General features: G+C 42.7%; 1 protein-coding gene across 1 annotated transcript in view; it reads left to right on the forward strand.

The window, feature by feature from the left end:
* Nucleotides 1–26,225, forward strand: part of heg1 (heart development protein with EGF-like domains 1) — a 107,127-nt gene that overhangs the window by 42,310 nt on the left and 38,592 nt on the right. The window contains 2 exon segments of the mRNA XM_067987320.1: nucleotides 11,825–14,069; nucleotides 14,202–15,418. Of these exon segments, the coding sequence (XP_067843421.1) occupies nucleotides 11,825–14,069; nucleotides 14,202–15,418 (3,462 nt within the window).

The raw sequence follows: 26,225 nt of genomic DNA on the forward strand, positions 1-26,225 counted from the left end.
TTTTTTAATGTACAAGGTACCCACAGTTTGCTTGCACTCTGACACAAACCAGTGGATGAAAGCTGCAGGAACCAAATTCTTGTTATAGAGCCTTCAGCCTTCAGCCTCCCAGCCAGTCACATTCCTCCAGCTGCCGTGTTTTTATAGCACGGATGTTTTTCCTCCCCTCTGCCTCCATTGTTCTAATGACCCATGACAGCTTTCTTAGAGCTGAGCTCTGCCAGCAAGCTTTCCTCTTCACAAAACTGCAGGACTTGTAATATTGGCTCAAGATCTGAACAAATTTTCAGGTCTATTAATCTGCACCACATAAGCAAAGATACAATTGTGCAGTAATGGAAATGTTTAACATCTGAAACCCCACTGGGGCTTGTGCACAGGTTCGACAGGTCACTTGAGTTTAATTCTGGTGTACCCATATATGGCATATCTGATATGGAATTCTAACAGCATATTGACAACTGATGTGTTTGGCTCCAAAATAAAATATTACGACAGGGGGTTATAGGGATAGAAATTGGAATGCGTTGCGACCATTTCTCGGGCATAAAACGAACACGACGCATACCAATTTAGCAGTGGGATGGCCTGCGCCCAGCCTGCTCATGTGCTGGTCGCACTGCTAAATTTGTGGTACCCATTTTTTAGGTGTACCAAGCACATAGATCGCTTATCAGATTAGATCGCCTACCCTCTCAATCGCCTTCCCCTTTCCTGATTGTCCCCCTCCCCTCTCTCTGTCTTTGCCTCCCCCTCTCCCGATCGTCTGTCCCTCCTCTCCCAATCGCCTGTCCCCCTTCTCCCAATCGCCTGTCCCCCCTCTCCCAATCGCCTCTCCCCCTTCTCCCAATCGCCTGTCCCCCCTCTCCCAATCGCCTGTCCCCCTTCTCCCAATCGCCTGTCCCCCTCTCCCGATCGCCTGTCCCCCTTCTCCCAATCGCCTGTCCCCCCTCTCCCAATCGCCTGTCCCCCTGTCCCGATCGCCTGTCCCCCCTCTCCCGATCGCCTGTCCTTCTTCTCCCGATGGCCTGTCCCCCTCTCCCGATGGCCTGTCCCCCTCTCCCGATGGCCTGTCCCCCTGTCCCGATCGCCTGTCCCCCCTCTCCCAATCGCCTGTCCCCCTGTCCCGATCGCCTGTCCCCCCTCTCCCGATCGCCTGTCCTTCTTCTCCCGATCGCCTGTCCCCCTCTCCCGATGGCCTGTCCCCCTCTCCCGATGGCCTGTCCCCCTGTCCCGATGGCCTGTCCCCCCTCTCCCGATCGCCTGTCCCTCTTCTCCCAATCGCCTGTCCCCCCTCTCCCGATCGCCTGACCCCTGTCCCGATCGCCTGTCCCCCCTCTCCCGATCGCCTGTCCCCCCTCTCCCGATCGCCTGTCCCTCTCTCCCAATCGCCTGTCCCCCCTCTCCCGATCGCCTGTCCCCCTCTCCCGATCGCCTGTCCCCCTCTCCCGATCGCCTGTCCTCCCCTCTCGATCGCCTATCCCCCCTCTCCTAATTGACTTCCCCATCCTTCGATCGCCTGCCCTCTCCCCCAATCGCCTGCCCCCCTTCCCCAATCATCTGCCCCCTCCCCCAATCACTCTTCACCTCCCAATCGCCTCGCCTCTCCCGACTGCCTCCAGCTCTCCTGATCGCTTCCCACCTCTCCCAATTGCCCCCTTCCCTTTTCCGATCGCTTCCCACCTCTTCCAATCTCCTTCTCCTCTCTCCCGATCGCCTCCCCGTCCTTATCACCTCCCACTGCCCTCCAAGGGCCTATCTGAGGACCGTTGCTGTCATGACAGCAGCCTGAAATTGATGTCAGCTTCGCCCGATGTCCAATTTCAATCGGGTCAATGGAAACAAAAATTGGGAGAGGTGTGTGTAATATGTGGTCGATCCAATATCACCCCGTTTACACTATTGCCAAAAGTTAAAATCACACCCTCTGTCTCTTTACTGGTTGTGAGGAATCCTAAGTGAAATGAGCTTGGACCATCTCAACATAGGGGCTAAAAATTCTTATGTACCGTTTCTTGGCACATGCCAGGAGTGCACAATGCTCCCATTCCGTGATCACAACCCTCCCCTCCCCAATCAACCTTTTTTCCTGGATGGAAAATTGTGGGCTGGAAGTGCACAATTTTGTGATAGGTGCTCCCAGCACACATGGAGCAGTGCGTTGGAATTTCTATTCCATAGTTTCTAGAGGAACTTTAGCTTTAAATCAGATATCATAAATCTTAATAACCATGAAAAACACCTGCTTATACGCTATTTGAAATCAACTGTGGCAAAGATCATGCCAAATAATATGATAAGAGCTGTGGTGGGAGGCCTGGACCTTTTCCAGGGAGGGCTTTCATTAACATAAAAGTAGCGAACTGCACGCCTCAAATGGGCATCCCAATGCAACTCACTGGCTCGGGCCGACCTGGCCAGGAGAAAGGTAGGTCCGTGGAAGGGGGTGGTGGTTGTGATCAAGGAGTGGGGACGAGCCCAGGGTGGCCTACCTACCTCTCAGCATGACCCTAAGCAGCCATGCTGCTCCATGTGTCTCTTAGCTTCCGTTCAAAGTCTGCCAATTCTGGGAATTTGCTGGGATTGGGATTCAAAGGGGAAAGGTTGGGAGGGCTTGGAATTGTGGCCCTCAACAGAAAGATAGTGAATAATCCTGCTATTGTATTAGCAAAGAAACACTTCCAGTAGATTCTAAAGAAATTCTGCAATCAGTGCATGTAAAAATTTCTAGTGTATTATAAAATGATAATTTTGCAGTGATTATATGCTATTTTCCAATCAACCCCTAATTAAATTGTCTTTAATTTATTGCACGTCGTCTAACAACTAGCAGCTTGTTTTGTGAATATTGTGTGAGGAAAAGTTTCAGACCCCCTCAGGTCACCCTGCCTTAAAACCAGTGGTAGTGAGAACTCTGACAAACTTCCCACTATACTGAAACTAGTCTCCAGTGGCCTATGACTCTTAACGTCTGCTGCTAAATTTCACTGGAGCCTGTTTCATCGCACAGCAGCGTTACTATACTTTTGATTTGCCTTTTCTCATGTTATCCAATTCTGCTTATTGCATGTTACATTGTGCACCGTGCTTGAAGGAAGCCCCCGCTTAAAAAAGGCAGCAGCTTCATTATGATATGCAAATTATGTGGGAGCGCATTTTGATGCCTGCCACTTCTCTTTGTGTCCTTTATGCTGGTCATACGCCACTTCAACTCATCGTCTATTATAGTTGTGTGTCCTGGGTTGTTAAGTGCTAAGCAGGATAGGAAAGTAAATATAAAGGGCATAAAAGAAGATTCTTGAGATAGTTTTGAGATCCATTTTGTCAATTTTTTTACTCCTGTTACTTAGCGTCTCTTGTGCTTTATGCCAATTGTTTAAAATTTCTTATTTGTGCCCAGCACCGTTACTGCCATCAATGGGTTTCCCAGTTGGAATCTTCTATCTCAGATACTGGGTAGAAGAATCCACAGCTGATACCCACACACCCACATCTGCACAGAGGTGACCAGACCTCACTTTGATATACGATAATGCATGCAGATGCTCCTATCTCAGGGTAGGTTGTCACAGCAGGCACAATGGCACAGGTACATGTGATAGCCTGACTAATTGCCATGCTGGCTGCTACCTCAGAAGTATCGCAATCACAGCATGTCATGCCTTATGTAGTAGTTCTTGAAAGAAGGCACACCATATTGATCATTAGGCAGCAAAGCGTGATTAACCACACCTACCAAGATGCCACCAGCCATATTTATGGGCACTGTCGTATCTACCTAGCAGTGGCTGTGGGAAAATCTCTTCACAAATTCTGGGTCAGCATAGAGCCAGAGCCAGAGTCAGAGCTGTGTCATATGCTGTAAGAACATCAGCTGCAAAAATGCATCATCGGGCTGACGCAGTCAGTAACAGAATTGGTTAGCTGTGGCCTCAAGCCTGCACTGGGGGTTTCTTTTGCCTTCATTTTTGGCTGTCACTTCATAATCCCCTGTTACTTCAGCCTTGGCAAAGACCGCTAATGGGTTCCTTTGGTGCTAGCCAGGGGCCTCCTGATGCCCGAAATTCCACTCCCGCCTGGTGGCCACTTTGGGCGGGCAGCTGACTTGAAGAATGCAGATGAGGCCCGGGAGTTAAAATCGGCAGGGCTCAAGTTGCCGAGGTCAAGGCAGTTTGGCACTCGCCTCACTCCTGCGTGCACGCATAATTCCCATTAAAATTGGGGCTTATATGTCTGCAAATTGAGAAGGCTAACCTTTTGGCAATACATTGTAGTTTTTTTCTTAGATCTTTACAGTTTTCTTTGTATACTTCCCATTTTAGTTTCCTAAAATACTGCCTGCTGTCCCACCCTTCCTCCTTCAGCTGGATTATGGACATCTCCATAGCAACTGCTTATGTGCTCTGTAAACAGCCAATAGGTCCTGCAGGGCAGCACTAATCTGCCTCCTGTGATAGAGCAACCACTGCTGTGTAACCCTGTAGTGACCTGGCTGAGAGAAGGCAATTCTTGTGCAGTGACGGCATGTGAATTTGAATCCCAGCTTCTCAGTGAGGGCATGCAAATGCTGAGAATCAAACCACTGCTGGATTTACTGGGCCATCCCACAAACTACATTGAACTATGTGTTCCTATGGCTTCTAAGCTGCTATATTAATTCAAAGCAAATATTTAGTATTATCATTCTAAAGGGTTTGCGTACTTCAACCAGAATGAACCGACTTATCACATAATTTTACCCAAATTTCCCTTACCACAGTAGAATCACATATAGCTATAAATTACACAGTAGCCATAGGCAGAGTAGTATTCTGAAAGACTGATTCTACATCACATGCAGACTCCCAAGCAATAGGTCGCTGAATTATTTTATTACCACTGTTACCACATAACCTCAGGTCACCAGTGGTGATGAGTTTCACTATCTATTTTGTTATTTTTATTACTGAACCAGACTAGCATGTGTTATAAATCAATTAACTTGTAATACAAAAGAAAATTTAGGTCATGTTATCATAAAGCATAATATCCTTGCAAACCCCTTAGAATTTGTGGGACATGTCGTTCCAGTACCTCTCATTGAATTATTTTGTGTATAATGATTGGTTATTCCATTCTATTAATAATAATGATCTTTATTAAAATTGTTTCTTTGTTAAATTGTTAAATTTTTCATGTTATTTCACTGGGAGAATTTTTGGATTCCAATTCTGGAAGAGTTTTTCTGGAATATTTATAAGATTAGACAAGTGGGACAAAGTGAGGCAAGTTTGATCTGTTTCAATACAGAGTGAACCATATGGTGCATATACTTGCAATAATATTTTTTGGCATCAATCTATCTGTAGGTTTGAACAGAATGTCTCCCTTGATGATGTACAGTAATTCTGCACCATGTTCCATTTGCATTGCTCTCCCATTTGTGTGGCAGATGAAATACATACATTTCTTCAGTTTGCAACAATGAAAAGTACATAAATAAGTAGTAATGCATCAAGAACATTAAGGCCAATGGCAGGAAAGTCTTTGGGATCATGTGAATGTTTATTTCCTTCAAAAAGTGTTAATTTTCATTCAGTAACATAAACTTGATACTGTAGTATTTATGATTCTTCACACATTTAAATCTTTCTACTGTTTATTATAATAAATGAAGTGTTAGTGTACAAAAGGATCAATAAAGAATTTTCTTTAATATTCATTTTCGGGATTATGGACGTCACTGGCAAGGCCAGCATTTATTGTCTATCCTTAGTTGCCCTCAAGAAGGTGGTGTTGGGCCTTCTTCTTGAATCGTTGCAGTCCATGTGGTGATGTTACTCCCACAATGCTGTTAGGCAGGAAGTTCCAAGATTTTGACCCAACGACGATGAAGGAACAGCGATATATGCCCAAGTCGAGATGGTGTGTGAGTTGGGGTCGATGGTGTTCCCATGCGCCTGCTGCCCTTGTCCTTCTAGGTGGTGAATGTCGTGGGTTTGGGAAGTGCTGCTGAAGAAGTTTTGGCAGGTTTTTGCAACTTTACTCCATTTTTCCAAGCGTTTGCAGATTCTGCTGCTTCTTCACATTGACATATTACCTAACTGCATAAGGTTTAGGTGCAGATTAGCAAAGCTGAAGCTCAGGAACTCCCATTGGCTTGCACGGCAACCCGCAACTGAGTAGAACAAATTCCAGTCCCCGCTGTCAGGTCTTTCCCTCCAGGATTCCACTAGTGAGCCAGACTGACTGTGTCAGTTCTCAACAGTGCTCTGGAGTAATATGTACCTGCCTGGCTTAAGTATTGTATTACTGTCACAGAGCATTGACTTGGTTCCAAACTTCCATCATAGGCACATTATGTTAGAGTCACCTCAACCCCAATAGGGGTAGTCGCTAGTTGGTGATTAGACAACTAACAAGCATAGGTTTGAGCCCTGGCTGGGTGGACAGCAAGTACCAGGAGCTCATCATGAGCAAAATGGTGAGTTGCATAGCTCACCACAAAGTGTGTGAGTGCATTGCCATAACTCTCCTAATCACAGCATAGCCGCACATCACATTCCATTGAACATTGGTTCTACCAGTTGGAAGTGTAGAGCCTCAGCAGCAGGTGCTTGCCTTTCGGCAACCAAATTATGATAGTCACTGAGCTCGGGATACGTAGAGATGTGCTTCCACACCCAGACTCCAAGTAACACCTTCCAGCAGCTCTCATCCCAAGTCTCAAAGTTTCCGCATTGGCCACCTGCTTTCAGTATGCTGGAGGGACCTCATTTCAGGGCAGCTTGTGTCATATCAGATGTCTCCATGTCTAAATCCAGGCTTATCCATCACTGGCTGCCTAATCCAAGTCCTCACATAAGAGGCTTTGGCAAAAAGGTGTGCCTGCCACAAGGCTTACTATCCTTTCAGGTACTCAGTGACAAGTTGATATAAGCTGAAGTCCTCACTCCCTACAGCCGCTTCCCCTTTTTTGCCTCAAATACAGTCCATAGCTTGGACCTGGATCTTGCACTTGGGCCAGAGGAAGACCTTCTGCTGCATGCCCTCTGGTATAAACCAACTATTGTTATAACAAAGTGACCAGGACAGTGGAGAATTCACATTCAGCACATCACTGAAATATCGGAACAGAAAAGGGTTAAGTCCCCATTTCATTTAAAAACTAGGGCCTAAAAATTCGATTGCACCACGCCCATTTCTCAGGCGCCAGACAGGCGCCTAAGCTTCCATTGGGGTGGGCAGGAAGCACGCACTCATTACAAACCGGAAGTGCTCCGCCCACCATATTGGTATAGGCAAAAAATATGTGTCCGGGGCCTATGCCTGAAACAGCCATTAGGCCCTTTCATTTGCAAATAAGGGACCTAACGCCTGTTTTTAAGCCTAGAAGATTAAGTGCTAAACAGAATATATTAATGATCAGAATGTGGTTTCCAAAGAAAAGGGTAAAGAACATTACTTAATTGTACCAACTTTCAAAGGAAAAGGAATTGCAAAAATTGATGAAATACTGAAAACTGTAGATTTTTATCTTCCATTTTTAAATAATAGCCCTGTTTGGGAGAATTATAATCACTCAAAATCACAAATGTTCCCATGCTGTTGCTTCAGGACAAATATCAAAACAGGAAATGATAAAACAATATGCTTGGAAACTTCAGACACATATGAGTGCCATTGCTATAAATGTTCCGATAACTTTACTATGAAAAATATAAGAAATCCTGAACAAGAACTGCTTCTGACTAGATTCTGTTGGTCTGAAATATGAGAGGAATGTATTTTTTTATGAAGACGTTCCATCACTGTCTCTGTAAGAACAAACTATAGGAAGGAAATCTCAAATCCCCTTGCACTGTGTAACCTCCATATTTAGTGCTGGAGCGTTTGTTAACCTAGACCCCCTCTTGCTGCCAATTGTTCTCCACCCCTAATTACCACATCCGCAGTAAGTTTTCAAAACAGTCCACTGCAAGGGTTTCCTGCCTGTTGATAAATGGATGACCATCACGGCGCCACCTTCTGTGGCAGCACAGACTGTACAAGTAGCCTTTGAATTAATTTTAATGACTCTAAAGCTAAATTTTCCCACAGATTATTGCAGGTTAATGACTACAACACTGGATAGTAGTGTCACTGACCACAGTAAATTAATACTGAAACAATTTTGATTTTATTCAACTTCGCTGTGCACCAAAGGTCAGTTAAATCGCATTTTTCCACAAGGATCTAAAAATCTGTTGCACACAAGAGTTCATTTAGATATTAACATTTTTGTGATGGAATAAAATGTATTTTTTAAGGATTGAAATACAGCGACAGTTACTTATTTGTTTATATTTTCCCCATTTAAAATTTATTTTTCTCCTCTTCTTTAACTCTTTCTGTGACACAAATTATTTTCCAGTGCAGAATGAAGGCACTGAATGGGCCCCTGGCTTCTGTAAATAGCGATCTTGAATTAACCATGAGGTGCACAAAAGTGTCCAGTGACTCCTTTGATCTTCCGTCCTTCCCATGGGGAATGTGCTTCCTCCACACAGTCTAAAATAGTTAAAAATGGTAACTTATCTTTAGATTTACTAAATATATCCATTCTTCCCACGGCAACTAAAATATCTACCATTGGGTAGTTTTCCAGCAATCCGACTTGAAAAATCTTATTTAGGTGCAAGTTGGACCTACTTAGAAGGATCATGTAATTTAATAAATGATTCATCTTAATATGACATTTTTTTACATTTAAAATGCTCTTATATATGTCAAAAATGTCTTGTTTAAGAATTAAATGCATTCATTTTATTTATTTTATCTTTTCTGAACATGCTGACAATCAAAAGTTTATGGAACTAAATAATTACTTCATTTGAAAAATCGCTTTGTAAATATACAATGGGTGTACAGTAAAGTTTGTATGTAGTATACATGTATATTAAAGAGTATGAATTTTCAAGCATAGCTGTAATTTGTGTGTCCAGAATTTTATTTTTGGAAGTCTAATATTGTTATTTATAAGATTTCAGTAACATTGGTTTTTCAGCTTAGAATCTACCCCTGAAACCCAAGTGTCTGTGAAATATTTTAGTCAGTTGTAACAAGTATCATCAATTACTATTGCCTTCCAAAAACTTGAGTTTCATAGTGCAATGGACAGCTTTATACTTTATTGCCCACCCGACTCATGCCCTGAGTCAAGCTTTAAACTCTGATTGATTATTACACTTTGTGGCCTTAAAGGCATACAGGCAAAATTTAGCAACAGAGTAATACATTGTGTTTTACATGACATTAAATGAAACAGCATATCATCCAATTTATCATTAGGAGCACCACAGGAGTTCACGAGCATATATAAAATCACTATGTACAGTGTGTATCCGTCACATATCTGTTAGACAAAGATAAAGATAGACAGTCATTGACTGGGGGCTGAACACGACAAGCACTTTTCAGTCCGTAAAGTTCCCTGATCAAGCAACAATTAATCTCTGAATGACCTGAGCCCCTGTGTTTACTTAACAACATTAGACTTTGTGGCCTCAAAGGGAGACAGCTCCACCTTAGCAGCAGAATAATGCATTGTGCATTACACGTATAACACTCTTGTCCTTATAAAACAGCATATACAAAAGCAAAATACTACAGATGCTGGAAATCTCAAATAAAAACAGAAAATGCTGGAAATGCTCAACAGGTCAGGCAGCATCTGTGGAGAGAGAAACAGGGTTGATGTTTCAGGTCGATGACCTTTCATTTTATTTTATATATAATCAACCTACCCTGAGTAACACTGGCCCTATCCTAAAAAGATCCTAGATACCTGTCAATCTGCCCTTTTTTGGTTGAAGAATAAGAGTTGGGGGACCAATTTCTGGGCAGAGTCTAAACGCCTACCTAAAATAGGCATTAGGACCATTAAATATGCTTATCCGGGGCCTTATACATGTTTTAGGACTCTATTGCCAAATATGGCATCAACTGGGCGGTGCATGCTCTGCTCAGATTTTCTGGGTGTATAGCGGCCTAAACAGCAATTCTTAAAAGGTGAGTAAATTGTTTTTTTTACTTACGTTAATATGGAGCCAGGAGGAGAAAGATCCTAGATTCTCAGCGATACTGCAGGCTGCTGTCGGCCCACCTCACGTACAACTCCGTCCCTGCTCCCTCTTCCCCCCACCCCCCCCACTCCATGACTTACCTGTAGGCCAGCTCCGCTGAATTTTCCAGGGCCCCGACTGGCGAGCTGCATCCAGTCACCCGATTGGGCATCCGCAGCTCACCGTTTATGTGCAGATGAGGCCCGAGGCCCAATTTGGAATGAGCCTCGGGCCAAAGTCTTTGACTGCGTGTTCCAGGCACGCTGCTCACTTTGCGCTGGTTTCTGACACAAAACCAATTTATCGACTAGTTTAATGAACAATCTTATTGAAACATTGTCACGTGATAGCAGGTATAGATTATATGCTGTCTGCGTTCTATGTATGGAAAATCATTAGTATAGTGACAAGTACCTGTATAAAGTACAAACAACTGGATAAGAGGTACAGATGTGCACTTATTTACTAATCTTTGTGCCATTTACTCTGTCGTACAGTGTAAACTGTAATGTGATGGTATTCGTGTAGTGTAAGGATACAATTGATGCTCCTTGACCGTGGTCTTCAAATATCAAGGTTATAGCATTAATATGGCAGATAAAATTTACTTATTAAATTGGGCCAAATTAATCTAGTAGACATTTGACCTTTATGAAAAGTTGAATTGAATTATATTTGACATATTGTGTTGCTCTTAGAATGTACTGGACCACCCATCATTTTGTGTGTCACAGTAAATTGTAATAGTGGTCACCAAATTCACATACTATCCAGTTTCTAGAAATTACATAGTTTCTGGAACCGGAATCCCATCGGTATTTCCTGCAGCAAACTCAATTGCACTGCGTTTTCAATTATCACTAATGTGTGACTAAGATTGGGTAACATGGATGGAGGATCAAGATTAGGACAAGATTGAATAATGTTGAGAGGGACAAGATTGAATAATGTTGAGAGGGTCGAGATTGGGTCTATGATTAAGGTAAGCTGGAGAGGAGATCTAAATTGGAACCAAGATTGGGTAAAATGGGGAGAAAATTAAGATTGATTCTACAATTGGATAACAAAGGGGACAAGCTCAAGATTGGGACTAGGATCAAGTAACATGTGGGATGGTTTAAGATTGGAACTAAAATTGGATAATGTAGGGGAGAGGATCAAGATTAGAACAAGGATTGGGTAACATGGGGAAAGGATCAAGATGGGGTAACATGGGGCAAGGATCAAGATTGGGTTTAGGATTGGATAACATTGGAGAATAGATCAAGATCAACATTTTTCATAGAGTGTTTGAGGATCCTTAAAGCTTTGCTGTATCAATTTAGCTGTTCTATTATATATGTTCTTCTGCATGAGGGAACCATTAGTTGATGTGCAGCAGTGTCATTTTCTTTGATATCCATAAGAGCAAGTAGTATAGTTACTATTCAGTACAATACATTGCCATTTTATATAAATTCAAAACATCAGGTAATATATCATAATCCTCTTTTAAACATTAAATGAAATTGACAAAGTTTTACAATGGTATGAATTCATACATTATTTTTGAACATTTGAAATTCTGTATGTATGCCTAATAACCCACACAGATCAGCATTGTATCTCCTGGAACAGTATTTTCTCTTGCAAACTTCAATCACTTGAGATTTTGACATGTCACTGTTATAATATCTTGATGACTGTATATAAAGTAAAGAGATGCTTGATGTTGATAACAGTGAATTTTCTTTGTTTTTTAGGGCGTAAGCATAGAAATCAACCAAACAGTAGCGTAACATCTGAAAGCTGGATACATGATTCTCAAAATAACAGCACATATATCTCTACTACTGGAGAAGCGGAACTGCGCTTGTCAACTAATAGCAGATTTATGGAAAAAACTGAATTGTCCACTTCTTTTATAACAGTTACCAACAGTTCACAAAGTCATTCATCTACCATGACTTCAACATCAGAATCTGAAGAAAGTATTACAAGTGATTCTGATTCAACAAATCATTCAGATTCTACAATACGTTCAAGAGAAGTTATATCTACAGATTTGTTTGATTCTATAAGTCATCCTTTCACATTACCTTTAGGAGATGAGACTTCATGGGAAGGAGAAGAATTTACAAGCTGGCTTCGTGACACAACATCAGAAGGGACAGATAATCTTGAAAGGTCTTTAAATACTTCGCTTGGTGTTTCTGAAGGGCCTTTATATACTGCACCGAATGTTTTAAAAATGCCTTTAAATACTTCACCAAATGGATCTAAAAGATCTTTCAGTACTGAACAGAACAATTCAGAAAGGTCTTCAAGTATTTCATCAAATGATTCTGAAATATTCAGTACTTTACAAAATGTTTCTGAGAGGTCTTTTAATGGTGCACAGAACAATTCTAAAGGGTCTTTAAGTACTTCACCAAATGATTCTGAAAGATTAAGTACTTCATCGAATTATTTTAAAAGATCTTTACATACTTCACCGAATGATTCTGAAAGATTAAGTACTTCCCTAAATGATTTTAAAAGATCTTTAAGTACTTCACCAAATGATTCTGAAATATCTTTAAGTACTTCACCGAATTATTCTGAAAAATTAAGTACTTCACCAATTGATTTTAAAAGATTTTTAAATAGTGCTCAAAATGATTCTGAAAGATCTTCAAGTACTTCAACAAATGTTTTTGAAAGCTCTTCCAACACTTCACCGAATGATTCTAAAAGATCTTTAAGTACTTCACTGAATGATTCTAAAAGATCTTTAAGTACTTCACCGAATGATTCTAAAAGATCTTTAAGTATTTCACCGAATGAGTCTAAAAGATCTTTAAGTACTTCATTGAATGATTCTAAAAGATCTTTAAATAGTGCTCAAAATGATTCTGAAAGATCTTCAAGTACTTCAAGAAATGATTTTGAAAGCTCTTACAACACTTCACCGAGTGATTCTGAAAGATCTTTAAGTACTTCATTGAATGATTCTGAAAGATTAAATACTTCACCAAATGTTTCTAAAAGTTCTTTAAATAGTGCTCAAAATAACTTTGAAAGATCTTCAAGTACTTCAACAAATATTTTTGAAAGCTTTTCCAACACTTCACCGAATGATTCTGAAAGATCTTTAAGTACTTCACCAAATGGTTCTGAAAGATCTTTAAGTACTTCACTGAGTGATTCTGAAAGATCTTTAAGTACTTCGCCAAATGATTCTGAAAGATCTTTAAATACTTCACCGAGTGATTCTGAAAGATCTTTAAGTACTTCACCGAGTGATTCTGAAAGATCTTTAAGTACTTCACCGAGTGATTCTGAAAGATCTTTAAGTACTTCACCGAGTGATTCTGAAAGATCTTTAAGTACTTCACCGAGTGATTCTGAAAGAGTAAGTACTTCATGGAATGTTTCTGTAAGTTCTTTAAATAGTGCTCAAAATGACTCTGAAAGATCTTCAAGTACTTCAACAAATGTTTTTGAAAGCTCTTCCAACACTTCACCAAATGATTCTGAAATATTCAGTACTTCACAAAATGCTTCTGAGAGGACTATATATAGTGCACAGAACAATTCGAAAGAGTCGTTAAGCTCTTCACCAAATGATTCTAAAAGATCTTTAAGTACTTTACTAAGTGATTCTGAAAGATCTTTAAGTGTTTCACCAAATATTTTTGAAACGTTTTCAAATACTTCACCAAACGATTCTGAAAGATCTTTAAGCACTTCACCAAATATTTTTAAAAGGTCCTCAAATACTTCAATGAATGATTCTGTAATGTCTTTAAACACTTCATCAAATGATTCTGAAAGATTAAGCACTTTGCCGAATGTTTTTGAACGGTCTTTGAATAGTGCACAGGATGACCCTGAAAGATTTCCAAATACTTCACCAAATGATTCTAAAAGATCTTTAAGTACTTCATTGAATGATTCTGAAAGATTAAGTATTTCACTAAATGTTTCTGAAAGTTCTTTAAGTACTGCACAGAATGATTCTGAAAGATCTTCAAGTACTTCAAGAAATGTTTTTGAAAGCTCTTCCAACACTTCACCAAATGATTCTGAAAGAGCTTTAAGTACTTCATCAAATGTTTTTGAAAGGTCTTTAAGTACTTTACCAAATGCTTCTGTACACTCTTTAAGTACTTCACTGAATGATTCTAAAAGTTCTGTAAGTTCTACACTGAATAATTCTGGAAATCCTTTAAATACTTCATTGAACAGTTCTAAAAGATTCCTTATTACTGCAACAAATAGTTCTGAAGGGTCAACTCATTCATATTCAACATCCATTCCTATGGATTTTAATGATGTTACCAATGGTTCAGATGCAGTAAGTTCACTAGGAATACCTTCAGTACAGTCAGTTGACACTCATACAAATGGTTCAAGGTTGACAAGTAACTCCCATTTTACTTCAGATGCTGAAACTATAACTGCTATCACAGCAACAAGTCAATTACTTCCCAGAATTACGAATGACTTCTTAAATACTACTGTTCTGTCTGCAATATACAATATTACTAACTTGTTTGCAACAACCTTGTCTTCCATACAGACAGATTCTGAAAGCTTAGTGAATGAATCCACGGAGTTAAGTTCTAATTTTACTGCAGCTAATACTTCTGAACTAGAATTAGTTCAATCAGAAACTAATAGTTTTGTTAAAACCCAAGTTGCAAGAACAACAACAAGCACTACTCTGAGGACTGTACTTCCTGAAAGAACAACAGACTCTCCCAGAACTGCAATGCCTATGACAACAAGTGCACATTTGTCATTTTCTACCATGGAACTGCCTATTACAGAAGCAGGAAGAACATCCTCGGCGTCAATTGTAATAACACCTGGGTCTCATACTGGTAGATATACTACAATTTCACAAGTACCCACTGACACTTCAAAGCCTGCATTAATTAGTACAAGAGGGAGTGAATTTGCCACTGCATGGAGTAGTCCAGCTGTTTTTACGAGTACTTCAACAGGAGACAAAACAACAGAGATTAACATGCCTACAACTGCTGTTAGGACAACCGAACCAACTAGTACAAGAACTTCAGTTAGCACAATGGTTTTGACCAGCACGAGGACTTCAACTAGCACGAGGACTTCAACTAGCACGAGGACTTCAACTAGCACGAGGACTTCAACTAGCACGGAGACTCCAATTAGTACAATAATGCCAACAAGCACAAGGATTTTAAATATTACTGCAGGGATTCCAGCTACTGGCGCAGGGATTCTGACAAGCACAAAGACTCCTACTACTAAAGGAAGAGTTACTCTTGAGCCAACAAGTGTGATTCAGGTTGCCAGGACAAGTACATCTGAAATCTCCACAGTATCATCAGGTAATCTAGAATTGTGATCGATTTAGATGAAAATAGCATTCTTAAAATTCACATCGCTTATGAAGTATATTTTATGCTTTCCTAACCAGATTTGGTTACTAAATAATTACTGAAATACTAGTCTGTGATCCCACTGGCAGTTAAGAATTATTATCTATATTAAGATATATATATATATATATATATATACACATGAATGTTAGAAGCATTGGGAATAAGATGGCAGAACTAGAGGCTGTTGTGGCAGTAGGGAACTACGTGTAGTTGAAATATCAGAAATCTGGCTAAATAATGAGGATGCAAATGAATATAGAGGTATTCAGAGTGGACATAAAAGGTGGTGGTGTAGCCCTATATGTCAGGGACACCTGGGACATAAACAAATTTGATTCTGTGGAAGGGTGAAAGTTGCAGAATTAACTATTCTAGGTTGATTTCTCTAATATAAATCCAAGCTAATACTAGGAGTGTGCTAGAGAGCCCCAAGCTGGCATAAGAAGGAGGACAAATTACTCCACAGAGATACAAAGGGTATGTGAGAACAGGAAAATTATTTTAATGAAAATAACTGAGAAAATCCAAGTGTTTTAGAATAAGAGTTGGCAAATGCAATGCATGACTTTTTTATGACCCATTATGTACAAGGAAGCAACAAGAAGGAGTGCTCATTTTGATCTGGTATTTGTAAAGGATCCAGATAATGTACAGGAAATGGAAGCCATGGCACTTCTGGAAGATAGAGATTACAATATCATAAAGTTTAACATGATCTGGGAGCTAGAAGTACCTAACAACAGGAGTCAGATATAAAACTTCAAAAGGGCTAAATTTGATGAAATAAGGGAACAACTAAAGCAACTAGATTGGCAGCGTTTGTTTAAGAACACTTGTAGAAGACCAGTGGAACAACTTCAACGTTCTATTGCTGAATATGCAGGATAAATAAATAGAGAAAACCAATAAGCACAGACTAAAGAAATATGACCCAAAATGGATTAACAAACAGTTTAAAACTGATATAAAGAGGAAAAATTACCTCTACAGCAGAGAGAAATGAGAAGGGGTTCACAAGGATAAATATAAGAAAATACAGAAACAAGTTAAAAGAATGACCAGAGTGGCAAAGAGAGACCGAGAAAAAGCATAGCAGCAGATGCTATGCATAAATGTAAAAATTCTTTCAGTATTTTAACAGTAAGAGGGCAGCCAGAGAAGAGGTAAAAACCTTAAAAGATCCAAACGGAATCGAAAATGGAGATGAGCGTAAGATGGTTAATATTAATCACCACTTCCTCCAAGTATTCACAAGAGAAGCCATGAGCAACATCCTCTCCCCAAACAGGAGACAACCAAAGTAAAATCAACGTCTTTGACAAGAAATGAGATAAAAGTCCCAGGCAGGCTAAAATGGCTCAGAACAGACAAATCATCAGGGATTGATGATATTTATTCCAGAGTCCTGAAAGAGACTAGGGAAGAAATTTGTGAGGCACTGACAACCATTTGGAGATTTGGCAGATGCAATACAATATTGGAAAATGTGAGGTTATGCACTTTGGCAGGAAAAATCGGAGAGCAAGTTATTATCTCAATGGCGAGAAACTGGAAAGTACTGCAGTACAAAGGGATATGGGGGTCCTAGTGCAAGAAAATCAAAAGGTTAGTATGCAGGTGCAGCAGGTGATCAAGAAGGCCAACGGAATGTAGGGGGATAGAATATAAAAACAGGGAGGTATTGCTGCAGTTTTATAAGGTATTGGTGAGACCGCACCTGGAATACTGCATACAGTTTTGGTCTCCATACTTAAGAAAAGACATACTTGCTCTCGAGGCAGTACAAAGAAGGTTCACTCGGTTAATCCCGGGGATGAGGGGGCGGACATATGAGGAGAGGTTGAGTAGATTGGGACTCTACTCATTGGAGTTCAGAAGAATGAGAGGCGATCTTATTGAAACATATAAGATTGTGAAGGGGTTTGATCGGGTGGATGCGGTAAGGATGTTCCCAAGGATGGGTGAAACTAGAACTAGGGGGCATAATCTTAGAATAAGGGGCTGCTCTTTCAAAACTGAGATGAGGAGAAACTTCTTCACTCAGAGGGTAGTAGGTCTGTGGAATTTGCTGCCCCAGGAAGCTGTGGAAGCTACATCATTAAATAAATTTAAAACAGAAATAGACAGTTTCCTAGAAGTAAAGGGAATTAGGGGTTACGGGGAGCGGGCAGGAAATTGGACATGATTTTAGATTTGAGGTTAGGACCAGATCAGCCATGATCTTATTGAATGGCGGAGCAGGCTCGAGGGGCCGATTGGCCTACTCCTGCTCCTATTTCTTATGTTCTTATGTTCTTATCATAAGGGAGTCATTGGAACAGGCCAATATGGTGCCCATATTCAAAAAGGAGGACAAAACATACAATTACAGGCAATTACAAACCCACTAGTCTCATCTCCACTTTGTCTAAAATAATGGAATCAATTATCAGGTGTAAACTGGAGGAGTGTCATGCAATAATGGCCTTGTAAACACAGCCAGCATGGATTCAGATGGGAAAGATTGTGTCGGTCCTCCCTCTACAACTTTTTTGAGGACGTAACATCCCGAGTGGATGGTGGAATGCCCTATGATGTGGTGTGTCTAGAATTCTAAAAGGCATTTGACAAAGTCCTGCATGAAAGGCTATTTGTCAAACTCAAACCCTGGAAAGGGATATGAAATTGGCTAACGGTAGAAAGCAACGAGTACTCGTTAGTGGTAACATTTGCTAAATGGCCGGGAAGCGGCTGCCGGGTCATTAAAATCAAAGCTGCCCCTGGGACCCAGGGAAATGGGACCCGGAATAAGGTAAATGCTCCAGGAGAGGAATCCCCGTCGGGGATTTTTAAAAAATTTATTAGTTCATGGGATGTGGGCGTCGCAGGCGAGGCCGGCATTTATTGCCCATCCCTAATTGCCCTTGAGAAGGTGGTGGTGAGCCGCCTTCTTGAACCACTGCAGCCCGTGTGGTGAAGGTTCTCCCACAGTGCTGTTAGGAAGGGAGTTCCAGGATTTTGACCCAGCAACGATGAAGGAACGGCGATATATTTCCAAGTCGGGATGGTGTGTGACTTGGAGGGGAATGTGCAGGTGATGTTGTTTGCATGTGCCTGCTGCTCTTGTCCTTCTAGCTGGTAGAGAGTGCGGGTTTGGGAGGTGCTGTCGAAGAAGCCTTGGCGAGTTGCTGCAGTGCATCCTGTGGATGGTACACACTGCAGCCACTGTGCGCCGGTGGTGAAGGGAGTGAATGTTTAGGGTGGTGGAGGGGTGCCAATCAAGCGGGCTGCTTTGTCCTGGATGGTGTCGAGCTTTTTGAGTGTTGTTGGAGCTGCACTCATCCAGGCAAGTGGAGAGTATTCCATCACACTCCTGACTTGTGCCTTGTAGATGGTGGAAAGGCTTTGGGGAGTCAGGAGGTGAGTCACTCGCCGCAGAATACCCAGCCTCTGATGTGCTCTTGTAGCCACAGTATTTATGTCGCTGGTCCAGTTAAGTTTCTAGTCGATGGTGACCCTCAGGATATCGATGGTGGGGGATTCGGCGATGGTAATGCCATTGAATGTCAAGGGGAGGTGGTTAGACTCTCTCTCTTGTTGGAGATGGTCAATGCCTGGCACTTGTCTGGCACGAATGTTACTTGCCACTTATCAGCCCAAGCCTGGATGTTGTCCAGGTCTTGCTGCATGCGGGCTTGGACTGCTTCATTATCTGAGGGGTTGCGAATGGAACTGAACACTGTGCAGTCATCAGCGAACATCCCCATTTCTGACCTTATGATGGAGGGAAGGTCATTGATGAAGCAGCTGAAGATGGTTGTGTTTAGGACACTGCCCTGAGGAACTCCTGCAGCAATGCCCTGGGGCTGAGATGATTGGCCTCCAACAACCATTACCATCTTCCTTTGTACTACGTATGACTCCAGCCAGTGGAGAGTTTTCCCCCTGATTCCCATTGACTTCAATTTTGCTAGGGCTCCTTGGTGCCACACTCGGTCAAATGCTGCCTTGATGTCAAGGGCAGTCACTCTCACCTCACCTCTGGAATTCAGCTCTTTTGTTCATGTTTGGACCAAGGCTGTAATGAGGTCTGGCACCGAGTGGTCCTGGCGGAACCCAAACTGCTTGATAGCACTGTCGATGACACCTTCCATCACTTTGCTGATGATTGAGAGTAGACTGTTGGGGCAGTAATTGGCCAGATTGAATTTGTCCTTTTTATGGACAGGACATACCTGGGCAGTTTTCCACATTGTCGGGTAGGTGCCAGTGTTGTAGCTGTACTGGAACAGCTTGGCTAGAGGCGCAGCTAGTTCTGGAGCACAAGTCTTCAGCACTACAGCCAGGATGTTGTTGGGGCCCATAGTCTTTGCTGTATCCAGTGCACTCAGCTGTTTCTTGATATCACGTGGAGTGAATCGAATTGGCTGAAGACCGGCTTCTGTGATGGTGGGGATATCGGGAGGAGGCCGAGATGGATCATCCACTCGGCACTTCTGGCTGAAGATGGTTGCAAACGCTTCAGCCTTGTCTTTTGCACTCACGACTGGATGTGGCTTTGATCTGATCCGTTGGTTGTGGAATGGCTTAGCTCTATCTATAGCATGTTGCTTCCGCTGTTTAGCATGCATGTAGTCCTGAGTTGTAGCTTCACCAGGTTGGCACCTCATTTTTCGGTACGCCTGGTGCCGCTCCTGGCATGCTCTTCTACACTCCTCATTGAACCAGGGTTGATCCTCTGGCTTGTTGGTAATGGTAGAGTGAGGAATATGCCGGGCCATGAGGTTACAGATTGTGCTGGAATACAATTCTGCTGCTGCTGATGGCCCACAGCGCCTCATGGATGCCCAGTTTTGAGCTGCTAGATCAGTTCTGAATCTATCCCATTTAGCACAGTGGTAGTGCCACACAGTACGTTGGATGGTGTCCTCAGTGCAAAGACGGGACTTCGTCTCCATGAGGACTGTGCGGTGGTCACTCCTACCAATACTGTCATGGACAGATGCAATTGCAACAAGTAGATTGGTGAGGACGAGGCCAAGTAAGTTTTTCCCTCATGTTGGTTCGCTCACCACCTGCCGCAGGCCCAGTCTGGCAGCTATGTCCTTCAGGACTCGGCCAGCTCATTCAGTAGTGGTGCTACCGAGCCACTCTTGGTGATGGACATTGAAGTCCCCCACCCAGAGTACATTCTGTGCCCTTTCTACCCTCAGTGCCTCCTCCAAGTGGTGTTCGACATGGAGGAGGACTGATTCATCAGCTGAGGGAGGGTGGTAGGTGGTAATCAGCAGGAGGTTTCCTTGCCCATGTTTGACCTGATGCCATGAGATTTCATAGCGTCAAGAGTCAATGTTGAGGACTCCCAGGGCCACTCCCTCTTGACTGTATATCACTGTACCGCCACCTCTGGTCTGTCTGTCCTGCCGGTGGGATAGGACATAGCCAGGGATGGTGATGGAAGAGTCTGGGACGTTGGCTGAAAGGTATGATTCTGTGAGTATGGCTATGTCAGGCTGTTGCTTGACTCGTCTGTGGGACAGCTCTCCCAATTTTGGCACAAGTCCTCAGATGTTAGTGAGGAGGACTTTGCAGGGTTGACTGGGCTTGGTTTGCCTTTGTCGTGTCCGGTGCCTAGTGGTCCGATGCTGGGTGGTCCGTCCGGTTTTATTCTTATTGTGACTTTTTAAGCGAGATTTTACAATTGAGTGGCTTGCTAGGCCATTTCGGAGGGCAATTAAGAATCAACCACATTGCTGTGGGTCTGGAGTCACATATAGGTCAGACCGGGTAAGGACATTAGTGAACCAGATGGGTTTTTACGACAATCCGGTAGTTTCATGGCCACCATTACTGATACTAGTATTTTAATTCCAGATTTTATTTAATTAATTGAATTTAAATTCCCCAGCTGCCGTGGCAGGATTTGAACTCATGACTCCAGATTATTGGTCCAGTCCAGGGGAAGCCCGGGGCCCGGGAGGTCCAAGGTTTCCTTGTGGGGCTTGGTGCTCCTCTGGCCCACAAGGAAACTAACAATTTTTTTAAAAGAAACATATTTTACTGGCCCTGGCTGCTATTCTTGGCATATTTTGTCTCGTGGGAAAGCCCTTGCTCAAGCCTCACATTAAAATAGCAGATTGGGCCCTGGTCTCATCATTGGAGGCTGATTTTCATATTTAGAGAGGGCCTTGCTGGATTGGGGCAGGTGTCCTTGCTGCCTGCACATTAAAATTGCAGTCGGCCAGATTGAGGCGGGAAAGAAGTGGGTAAGTCCCCCCTACCTGGTTTCCGCCAGGTGGGTGGAGTTAAAATCGAACCCTAGATGTGTGTTGGCTCTCTTCAGGCATTCCACGGAGGACTGTCATCGTCTGGCGGGCTGTGTAACATCAGCTGGGTTGAGCTGAATCCTGTGAGGATTGGTGAGGAAACTGCTACTAGTTGGGGTACCTGAAGGCTTTCAGTGATTGCATGTCACAGCACAACAGTCTAATGCTGAAAGTGACATAGGCTGCTGAGACTTCCACAGCTTCCCCCCTCTTTGAAAATGAACGGTAAGTTTGACTGGATGAGAATGTTACCCTCTTTGAATTGTTTGTATATGAAGGAAAGCACCAATGGCCTGAAATTCTGTGTTTCCTGGGAGCAAAAGTGGTGTCGTTCCAACATAGGGGGCTGGAATTTTGGGTGTAAATCAGATACCCCAGAGTCACGCCCACACTCTAAATTAGAATTGGCTGCTGGTAGAAGATGTGCCCCTGACTCCAAAGTTAAGTATGTATAATGACAGGATACTGCAGGCCAAAGCTAATGTCCCAGAAATTTCATCATTTACACCAGACTTAACATGATCTGGAGAAGTTACCTGCATGACTTGTCAAACCAGGAAGCGGTTGAGTTCACAGGCTTTGAATGTTCACAAACTTTGTCTGAAATATCAGCTCTGACTGGAGTGATTCTAAAATGTTTTTCTCTGCTCTGCTGCTAAGAAAGGGTTCTGCAAACTGCTTTTGAACGGTTTAAGGCGGGGAAATCTTTTTCTTCTGACCCTTTCTTCATGGAGCCCTTAGCCTGGAATTAATGGGGGCTATTGGTGAAACTCTGAACCTACGCAACCAGCACATTAGATTGGTGCTGCAACCTCATTTGCCTGATAGATGCGCAGCTTGGAGCCCCAGCTGCGTTAGTCTCTCCACTTTCTCCGTTCTCTCCACTTCTCACCAGCAGGGGAGGCCCGAATCTTGGGTGAGTTGCTCACACCTCTTAAAGGCAGCCTGCACCTCTTATTTGCAAAAAATGAGATACGGGTCCACACAGAGTCTGAACAGAGGTTAGACTTCACTCACGTAAAACACAGATGCAGGTCCCACCCCTATGTTTATAAACTCTTGAGTTATGTTGAAACATTGACTAAAGGTTGCACACTCCTCCAATCTGCAAACCAGACCTCACCAATCTGCCGATCTGAGTTTGTACCAGATCTGCGAGAGTGCGTACACTAAGGTTCTCGGCTGATGCACTAGAGGCCTTGGTGCAAGAGGTGGACAGAGGGAGGGACAATCTATATCTGCAGGGTGGGGGTGGGGGGCAAGAGGCCCTCCAGACATATGTTCACGAGGCAGTGGGAGGCAGAAGGGGACGCAGTCAATGCCGGGCGCATAGCAGCATGAATATGGATGCAGTGCAGGAAGAAGCTCAAAGCTTTGACACAAGGGGTCAAGGTGAGTGAGGTCAACAGTCAAGTGGCATCTCCTACCAACTGCACCACTAGCCCCATCCACTGCTGCACACACTACACCCCATATCACCCACATACCAACAAACTCTTTCAATTAGTACTCAACTCTTCCAATCAGATGCTTCCTCTCACCCTCACACATTACCACTGTTGCAAGCTGCACACCCACAACTCACAGGTCACACACACTGGCAGCTATTCAACCATGACAGACATCACCCAAACATCCTGCAGGACACTCACCAACACACATCCCACTTTCTTGCAGGAGAAAATAGTGCATAACAGGAGGCAGCAAGTGGCAATGGCATTTAGCACCTCGAGCCTGTTCCGCCTTTCAATGAGATCATGGTTGATCTGTGACCTAACTCCATATACCCACCTTAGCGCCATATCCCTTGATACCCTTGGTTCACAGAAATCTATCAATCTCAGATTTAAAATTCACAATTGAGCTAGCATCAATTGTTGTTTGCAGCAGAGCATTCCACACTTTGTGTGTAGAAGCGTTTCCTAACTTCACTCCTGCAAGTCCTGGCTCTAACTGCTAGGCTATGTCCCCTCATCCTAGTATTCATGTATAGGATGTTAAAATTGGATAGCCATGTGGTGAAGGATAGAATACTAGAGCCTGGCCTTTAGTTGCTTCCAAATCTTTATTCACAGAGCTTCCCTTTACACACACATCACACCCTAGATAAGCTCTCCTATAAAAAGGATACGAGAGTCCCCAATTGATACCCACCACCTGAATACAATTAACACTAATTGAAATAAATCATACAATTAACAAAGGAGACCTCCAAAAACAGGTACAAATGCATCAGCAGCCAACAGCAATAATCCATCAACTAACCTGTAAATCCTGGGTCCCTTTAAATAGCACTGGTGTGAGGTCCTCCAGGTCATCTAAGACATGTTCAGGTGGTTAAGACAATGCGTTGAGTGGAGAATTAAAGTGCCAAAATGGTGTCTATCACTTTAGATCAGTGAGCACATGGATCTAACGCATATTCTCCCTACTTTACATGCTGTCGGTGTTTATTATCTGCGCGTGCGTGAAACCCTATGCCAAGCTGGCATCCGGTGCACGTAATGCTAGAAGCGTGCGCACACATTCCCAACGCCATTTTGGAACTTTGGGAGGCCGCGTAACACTACACAGCCCAATTTCTAGCCCAATATCCTTATAATGGAGGCAGAACAAGAGCAGGAGGGAAAGGAAATGACAGAGGTTTGCAGGATAATGGAGAAGAAGAACAACTAGGAGGTACTCTTCCACCAGAGTCTACAGACTCCCTCGAGAATGCATCAGATGAGATTGGCTCAAGGAGGCAATGGTTCATTAAGGAGGCGTAGAAGGGACAGTGTGTCTCATTGCAGCCATGATGTGGAGATGCCGGTGATGGACTGGGGTGGACAAATGTAAGGAATCTTACAACACCAGGTTATAGTCCAACAGTTTTATTTGAAAATCACAAGCTTTCGGAGGCTTTCTCCTTCGTCAGGTGAGTGTGGGATTCCATGGAAGGTACCGCATATATAGTCAGAGAACAATGCCTGGTGATTACAGTTGGAAAGATTATCTGTAATCACCAGGCATTGTTCTCTGACTATATATGCGGTACCTTCCATGGAATCCCACACTCACCTGACGAAGGAGAAAGCTTCCGAAAGCTTGTGATTTTCAAATAAAACTGTTGGACTATAACCTGATGTTGTAAGATTCCTTACATTTGTCTCATTGCAAGCTGACCTCCAGAAATGCACTCAAACATTAAGACCAAAGAACTGTCACAGCTCAGAACACTGGACATCATAAAAATGGTTCTACTGTGCTAATAAATATTTATAACGGATGCTCTTTATTACCACCATCACTACCCCTCTTATTTACACCTCCCAATATTTAAATTTGCTGACCCCATAATTTATAATAGGGTCAATGTCAGGACCACATGGTGGCAAAACTCCCAGCCCGCTTCACTTCCGATGGTGCAATGACGCTGTTGGAATTTTGGGCCCCAATTCTTTCTGTGTAAAAATCCTCAACAAGCATATTCCAAACATTAACGATCAGTCAACAAGCCTTTAATAAGCTTTATTTGGCTGTGTTTGTTATTTATGTCTCAGCACTTCACAGACAGGAGGAAATCACATTTAAATGTTAATGCATTGCACAGCTCTTTTACAAAAACTCAAATTTCCTCACTGGTTTATACACCACATCTTTTTGTAATGGTTTACACTGAGGAAAATATTCAGCGTTATTCTTTTGCTGTCATACTGAAGTTTTAAAGAAAATACTATTATTAGTTGCCAAGTTTCATTGTGAATCTATTTCTTTATGTGATTTAGTAATTAGTTCTTGATTTGCAAAATGAGACAGTTAATTCTCCTGAAAGCTCAGAAAGACCAAATGTTGCTGTAATGTTTGCCATAGTTTAGCAAGGACAGGAATCCTGATGTTTCCTGTTTAATGAAGCACAATATGTTTCTACAAAATGATTAGCAGATGCATGGTACAGCACCGCCTAGTAAAAGCAGCTAGCCTGTTTGCTACTTCTCTGCTGGGCTACTAATAGAACTCCTTGCAGAAGCAAAGCGACTCATCCTGATACATTTTAAACGGAAAGATTGGTAAAAATGGCTCTGAAATTCCACAGGAGCTCTACTAGCCTCCCTCTGTAACTGCGCTGACAGATCGTCCGGAACCCTCAGGGAAATGGTGTAAACGGTTGGCAAGGACAGGGTTAAAAGGGGACTGGGACTTGAAATTGGCTAGAATGTGAGTGTTGGAGTTGTTATTTGTGAAGGCAGGACTCGGGCAGCAAGTAAAGAAAGGTTGGAGTAATCAAATCTAGAGGCGACAAAGGGTTTCAGCGGTAGTGAGGGTGAGATACAGGGACAGGTAATTTTGCAAATATGGAAATAGGTGGTCCTGATGATGGCTAGGAAAAGTGGCTTAAAGTTGAGCTCAGGTTCAAACAGGACATCAAGTTTGTGCGAGATCAGGCTCAGCTTGAAAAAGCAGCTGGA

The sequence above is a fragment of the Heptranchias perlo genome, chromosome 7 (assembly GCF_035084215.1).
Source record: "Heptranchias perlo isolate sHepPer1 chromosome 7, sHepPer1.hap1, whole genome shotgun sequence".
Classification (NCBI taxonomy): Eukaryota; Metazoa; Chordata; class Chondrichthyes; order Hexanchiformes; family Hexanchidae; genus Heptranchias; species Heptranchias perlo.